The sequence below is a fragment of the Chrysochloris asiatica genome, unplaced genomic scaffold (assembly GCF_000296735.1).
Source record: "Chrysochloris asiatica unplaced genomic scaffold, ChrAsi1.0 scaffold00004, whole genome shotgun sequence".
Classification (NCBI taxonomy): Eukaryota; Metazoa; Chordata; class Mammalia; order Afrosoricida; family Chrysochloridae; genus Chrysochloris; species Chrysochloris asiatica.
In genome coordinates this window covers 36,005,213-36,012,302 of record NW_006408522.1, presented here as the reverse complement: position 1 = coordinate 36,012,302, position 7,090 = coordinate 36,005,213, and the positions used below count along the sequence as shown (strand labels likewise).

Below are 7,090 nucleotides of genomic sequence, written 5' to 3'. Positions count from 1 at the left end.
TCTGGTAGCCAGACCCTGCTGGGCCTTCACACACTGACAGAGGGACCCAGCGGGAAGCCTAACTGGAAATGGAGTTGGAGCTAGGCTGAGCTACTGCAGATGGAATGAAAGGGGCTACAGCAGGGCAGAAAGCTGGCAGAACAGAACAGGCTGAGGGATATGGGAGACGCCACTTATTGCTTGCCTTCTGCCCTACAGATTGGAGGTACTCCATGACACACACTCGGAGGAAGTCCCTTCCCATGCTGAATTCGGGCCCCACCGGCCACCGGGAGCCCTTGCCAATGGAAGGCAGCAATGTACAACAAGGGGCAGAGGGCATGGAGCCAGGCATGCCTGAGAGCCCAGGACACCTCCCAGGACGCCGCAAGAACTACCCACTGCGTAAGCGCCCATTAGTTCCTGAGAAGCCCAAGGCCTGCAAAGTGCTACTTACCCGCCTGGAGAGTGTGGCTGGTCCACGGAGTGCAGATGAAGCCGATGAGCTGCCCCCTGACCTACCCAAGCCCCCCAGCCCAGCCCCATCCAGCGAGGACAGTGGCCTCGCCCAGCCCCGCAAGCGACGTCTGGCCTCCCTCAATGCTGAAGCCCTCAATAACTTACTGCTGGAGCGAGAGGACACCAGCAGCCTGGCTGGTACCCGCCGCAGCCGAGGGGGAGATCCCCACCGCAGCCGGGACCGCGACCGGACCACTGGAGGCTGGTCCTCCTCCAAGAAGCGGCCACGGTTGGGCGACCTCGGAGGAGGAAGCCGAGACCTGTCCCCAGAGCCAGCACCAGATGAAGGTGCACGTCGGGATAGTGACCCAGCTCCCAAGAGACTGGCCAGCCTGAATGCAGTTGCCTTCCTGAAATTGAGCCAGGAGCGAGAGCTACCCCTGCGCCCACCTCGTGCCCACCCAGAAGCAGATGGGCGCTCCACTGAATCACTGGCACCCAAGGCTCTGAGACCAAAGTGGGCCAAGGTCAACAATGGCAAGAACTATCCCAAGGCCCGCCAGGGCCCAGGTTCTGGAGAATCTGCAGGCCCACCTGGCTGGCAAGAGTGCCCTGAGGGGCCATGGCCATCTGCCACCCCTCATGGGCCATCTGTTCAACCCCTGAGCAAGGTCCTGGAGAGCCCCTTGGGGCTGCGCCCCCGCCTGCCCCTGCTGATGGGTGGACAGGCAGCTCTGAAGCCAGAGCCTGGGCGCCCAGGTGAAGAGTCACCTGCCCCCAAGCAGGAACTGCACCAGCCTTCTTTCCCTGCACCCCAGTTGTCCCCCCTACCTATGCCTGGCAACCCCGCTGACTACAGTGGTGTGTGTGGCGGACCTGAGCTCACTGCACTAGGTAGCTTCTACCTATACTGTGGCCAAGATGGGCTGCAATGTGGGGGCTACTCCCCCTACCCCATGTTGCCTGAGGGCAAGCTGTCCTCAGTGGCTGCACAAAATGAGGGGGTCCTCTTGACCCCAAGCTCAGTACCTGTGGGCACCCCTTTCCAACACCCTCCCTGGGGCTCCTCTCGCTACTGCTCCAGCGAGGACACTGGAGCGAATGGCTACAGCCTCTGTGGAGTGCTGCCCCTGTCCCTCACCCACGTTGGCACTACCTGTGGTGGCTTTTCCTACAAAATGCCTTTTGCAGCAGGTAAGTCTTCCTGGGGTGTGGGATGTGCCAGGTAGTCTCTGAGATGACATGGTTTCCCAGGAAGATAGGTAGGGGGTCTTTGCAGTCTAGCATGGGAGTTGGGGGACTCTTCTGGGGAGAAATCCCCTAGTCTGTGCCCTGAGCTTAGGTGCATTCCCAGGAAAAAGAACCCGTGTTTAGCTCTGATCAGCCCAGCTCTACACAGGCTGTTTTCTGGAGATTTCTTGGCCAGGCAGTAAAGTAACACTGTGGTGGTGGTGGTGGTGGTGGCAGGAGCTGGGAGGACCTCTCCTTCCTCTACATTTGGGTTCTCATTCTTAGACTGAGTAGTGAGTTAGATGTTGAAATCAGGGATTTTGGACAAGTTCCCTGTTATTCCCTTTGCCCTCCTTGAACAAATCTAGAATTCCGTACTTTCCAGGAACCCAGACCATCTGCATGCCGGCCAAGGTCAGCATTCATGAGTAGGGTGGCAGGTACCAGGTATCAGTAGACTGTCAGCAGAGGTAGGGCAGCTTCACCCTGGTTGACAGACTCTGAAAGAGGAGTATCTAGACTTGGCATCACCTTGCTAAGGTTGAATGTCTTTAGTGTCGACCTTCCTATTGAGACCTAGACACTTCTAAGAGGCTTTCCCCAGCTGATGCGACACCCCCACAGTCATATCTTACTCCAGTATCCTCACCTGCCCCACCTAGCACCCTCCATGGATCCTGGGTAGAAATAAGGTGACCAGAGCCACTCTGGCCAGAGTGGCCAACAATTCAGCCTGCTGTTGAGGAGGCTAAGTGGCCGGGCCTTTCCAGGGCTGTCTCCTATCCACACCCCTTCTTGATGGAGTCTATAAAACAACTTTATAGACCAGTTGACTCTGGCCAGACAGGTTGTTTCAGGTTCTGGTGTAAGTTGGAGCTCCAAGAAATGAGAACTGTCTTCTTTTTAGGCTTTTCTTCATTTGTAGCAATCTCCAAGTCTAGACTCCTAACCCATAGGACCCAAGACCCTTACTCCCTCACTGTAATAATAATGACAGTACTAAGCACTTTGTATTGGGCACTGTTTTAAGTGCATTACTTATGGGGAAGATGTGGCATGTGATTGAATACTCAGGAGTCAGACTGCTGGGGGTAAAGTCTTAGTTCTCTTACTTCCTTACCCATGTGACCTTTAATATTTGGGTAATTGTAGTATCAATCTCATAGAGTTATTGCAAGGATGAAGTTAATATAAAGGGGCTTCAAAAAGTGGAAAAACTCCACTGTCTTTCAATTCCGTTGTCCATGAATGTTTTGAAGCTCCTTTGTATAATGATAAGAAACACACCTAGTAAACACTATATGCTATTTGTAGCTACTAGCCTGGTAATTGAAAGGTATGTGGTTTAAACCCACCAGCCGCTCATGAAGCCCTATACAGGGTGGCTGTGAGCCGGAACTGACTCAACAGCACTTAACAACAACAACTAATACTGCTAGGCCTTTTGAGCTATAAAGTGACTTGCCTAAAGTCACACAGCTAGTAGGTGGCTGGTCTAGGAGTTATATACCAAGCTGTCTTGACTTCAGAACCCTTGCTCCTAAGCATTGTGGATGCCTTAAGAGAAGTTGCTGTCAGAGCTAAAGAAGCTGTTCCCGCTTTCCCTTCTTTCATGCTGGAAGGGAGACAAGGATGTCTGTGGGCCCACCTCCAAGGTCAAAGAATATCCCTGCCCCTTGAGGGGATATTCTGCCATCTCACAGTTAGATTTACATTAGAATTATGACAGCAGGCTCTGGAAGCAGGTGGACGAGGGGGCTGCTACTTGTCTTCACCTGCCTTACCTGACCCACTTTCTCCTTTCCCAGAAGGCTGCAGGTCCCTGGGCCAGCTGGAATTTCCTCTACTCGAAGCTGGCCACCCAGCCTCACCTGCTCACCCCCTCTTGGGGTGTCCTGTGCCCAGTGTGCCACCTGCAGCAGAGCCTGTCCCCCATCTTCAGACACCCACCTCAGAACCCCAGACAGTAGCCCGCGCGTGCCCTCAGAGCGCCAAGCCCCCCAGTGGTTCCAAGTCTGGTCTGCGCACGGGCACTGGATGCAGACACACTGTGAGGAGCAAGACTGCCCGTAGGCCCAGCCATCCCAAGCAGTCACGTGTTCAGCGCCCACGTCCACGCCGGCGCCGGCGCCGCCGTACTAATGGCTGGGTGCCTGTTGGGGCTGCCTGTGAGAAGGCTGTCTATGTTTTGGTGAGTGCCAACTCTTCATGCTGGGGAGAGGGAGGGTGGCAGTGGGCACACAGGACCTGCAGTCACTTGGGTCCCAGGAGCCCCTCAGCCCGAACTACCCTGGGAAGTGACAAGGGCCTTCAGCTCACTTGTATCCTGGGAACCAGTGGTGCTGACCCAGCCTATTCCCTCACCTGTAGTGATCCTGTACTGGTCCACCCTGGGGAGGTCAGGGCACACAGTCACTCACAGCTAGAGGCTGTAGTCTTTTTCACTAACTCTTGGGATGGCCATGTGAAGAGTCTTCACCTCATTTCTGCTCACTCTGCCATTTCCATCATGGGTTATAAACTAGATTATTCCTGTAGGCTTTTTTGATAGGAGATATGGGGGAATAGAAGAATTAGTGATACAGGCACCTCTGGGATAATGTAAAGCTTAAACGTATTGGTCACTTCATAGGTGTCACTGAGCTAATAAGTACTTTGCATGCATTATTCTCTTTAATCTTTACCACTTCCCTATGAGGTAGATGCCCCAGGTTCTTATAATTGTTCTCATTTTCCAGATGAGGAAACTGAGGCTTAGCAGTACATTGCATAATGGTAATTTACGAGTTCAGATGTAGACTATCCCACTAGGAAGTCTGTATACTCTACTGGGGTACTTGGAGTGAGATAGCTGTCAGGAGTATGGTGGTGGTCAGAGTTCAGCCTCAGAAGTTCCAGACGACTTGTCCACCCATGTTCCCATGTCACCCGTTCTCTAACCCTGGAAATCCATAATGGTTTGACTATCTGAGGAGAGGGTACTGAGGGTGTCATTCCCTTCCCCTCCCACCATCCCTCCTCACTGCAAGTCTGTTTGTGTCTCTGGCTCATTGGCTCATTGCCCAGGATGAACCGGAACCAGCCATCCGAAAGAGCTACCAGGCCGTGGAACGACATGGAGAGACAATCCGTGTTCGGGACACCGTCCTCCTCAAGTCAGGCCCGCGAAAGACATCCACACCTTATGTGGCCAAGATCTCTGCCCTCTGGGAGAACCCTGAGTCAGGTACTCCTCCATTAGGCTGGGGACTACAGGGTTGGCCACCTTTACCAGGACTATAAACCCCAGATCTGCTCGTCTTAGTTTGATATGGCATGAGTCTCCTCACATTCCTGGCACAGTGTATGCCATTCACTCAGCTGGGGTCTGTCTGCTGTCGAGGGCTGCAGACAACCTTGTGGCTTAGGTTGGAACAGTTCATTAACCTTTCCAACAACCAGGGCCTGGGCACCTGTCCCCTCACCTCACCTGTCAGTGCCCAACAGCATTCCAGGCCATTGAATGTCAGGCTTAGCCTGGGGCAGGGGACATGGGCAGCTGGAACCAATAGGGTTGGCCCAGGCCTTGGGGTTAGAACAGCCTTCAGGGCCTGTAGCCAGGCTGCCTGCCTATCTGAGTAATCCTGGGATTGCCAGCTCAAGCCATGACCACTTCTGTTGTCCCTCCAGGAGAGCTGATGATGAGTCTCCTGTGGTATTACAGACCTGAGCACTTACAGGGAGGCCGCAGTCCCAGCATGCACGAGGTGAGTTTCCTGGCACATGATCAGGGAGAGGAGGGGTGGCAAAGGGCAGTGGAAGTCAGAGGGAGTGATTGTGCCATGGGTAAAGAGCAGCCATGAGCGTTCAAGCCCCTGAGCTTGTCTTCTTGGACTCCAGAACTCAGGAGAAGGGCCTGGGTACTCTTTGTCTCCAGCTTCCTCAGGTTGTCCCAACTCTGTCCCAATTCATTTCAAAAGGACCAGTGACCTTTGTTTAAAAGGGAAGCAGAAAGGGAGCCCTTGAGGGCAGGAAGTGCCAGAAATGGGAGCAAGATATGTCCCCCTAGAGAAGGGAAGGGGAAGTGGAGCTTTTTTGACACTGTCTGTAGCATGGGGGGAGGGGAGAAAAGACTCCTCCTAACACCCCCTCCAGGCTCTCCACCTAGCTGTGTGCTGGGAGATGGGATCACTGTCTGTGTTGTACTCCTTCCAGCCCCTGTTCTGTACAAAGGGGTTGGCTGGTGGGTTTGAACTGTCCATCTTGGGGTTAGCAGTCCAGTGTTTATGCTGCAGGAGTCACAGTAGAGGGGTTAATGTTTGCTTTGTGGTGCTTTTTAACCCTGATAACTAACCTTCTCCCATCTCCTCTCGAGCCTTTGCAGAATGAAGTCTTTGCATCGAGACATCAGGACCAGAACAGTGTGGCCTGCATTGAGGAAAAGTGCTATGTGTTGACCTTTGCTGAGTACTGCAGGTGAGTGGTATCTGAACCCATAAGACTTCCCAGGCCTTTTGTGGGGCTGCCTGGGATGCCAGGGGGCTCTCACTCTGCTTTGGTACTTCCTGGACGTGAACCCCCCACACATTCTTCGAACGTTCCTCCACCATCTGTTTTTTATTTTTTAAGAAGAAATGTATGGTTGCTCCCCCTCCCCTAAGGCAGAGTAGTTGGGGCAGAGAGATATAGAGGTGGATGGAGGGAAGGGTGTTAAGTACGCTCTTAGAGAAAATGTAGGAGAATTGGCAGTTAATTGGGAGGGAGATCCAGGCAGGTGTGATTTTTTTCCAACAACAGAGAAGAGGAACTGTAATGACAGAGTGGGCACAGTCCCCAGGACTGTAGTGGGAGCAAGAGAGGACACCTCAGCACTTGGGCAGGGTGGGGAAGAAATTGTTATTCCAACAAAGATGGTTTTGGTAAAGACAGCACATGTTGTATTACTGCAGATTCTGTGCCATGGCCAAGCGCCGAGGTGAGGGCCTCCCTAGCCGAAAGACAGCACTGGTGCCCCCCTCCGCGGACTACTCCACCCCGCCACACCGCACTGTGCCCGAGGACACGGATCCTGAGCTGGTGTTTCTTTGCCGCCATGTCTATGACTTCCGTCATGGCCGCATCCTTAAGAACCCCCAGTAGCCTCCTCATGCCCAGGCTGGGGCTGCCCATGGGCAAGTGGGGCTCAGGGCAGGGGCACTGCTTGAAGCACAGCACTTGGTTAAGGGACCACAGGGGTCTGAGGTTGCTGGCCTGTGGTTCTCTTGTGGGGGGAGGGCAGGAGCCCCTACAGGTTTGGGGCCCCTTGGGGAGGGAAGGGGAGGCCAGGGCATAATAAAAACATCAGGAGTCTCGCTTGGCCCAGGGCACTGCTCTGGTCCCCTGGCTGGAGACCCCTGAACAAGTAGTCTTCTCCAAGGTGGCTGGGTCAAGCCTAAGGGTTATG

At 54.0% G+C, this 7,090-nt stretch overlaps 1 protein-coding gene across 1 annotated transcript; it reads left to right on the top strand.

Annotated features, from left to right (window-relative positions):
• The first annotated feature begins 212 nt into the window (after positions 1–212).
• BAHD1 (bromo adjacent homology domain containing 1) lies at positions 213–6,786 on the top strand. Its single transcript, XM_006831768.1, has 6 exons — positions 213–1,632; positions 3,477–3,859; positions 4,735–4,894; positions 5,338–5,414; positions 6,023–6,123; positions 6,597–6,786. Exons 1-6 carry the CDS (start codon positions 213–215, stop codon positions 6,784–6,786), a joined length of 2,331 nt encoding a protein of 776 aa, XP_006831831.1.
• Positions 6,787–7,090: the final 304 nt, after the last annotated feature.

Excerpts from the sequence above, each read along its gene's own strand:
- BAHD1 (XM_006831768.1), top strand. The coding sequence starts at position 213 with ATGACACACACTCGGAGGAAGTCCCTTCCCATGCTGAATTCGGGCCCC. Across the intron at positions 1,633-3,476 it reads CAAAATGCCTTTTGCAGCAG|AAGGCTGCAGGTCCCTGGGC; the intron begins GTAAGTCTTCCT and ends CTCCTTTCCCAG. Across the intron at positions 4,895-5,337 it reads CTGGGAGAACCCTGAGTCAG|GAGAGCTGATGATGAGTCTC; the intron begins GTACTCCTCCAT and ends TTGTCCCTCCAG.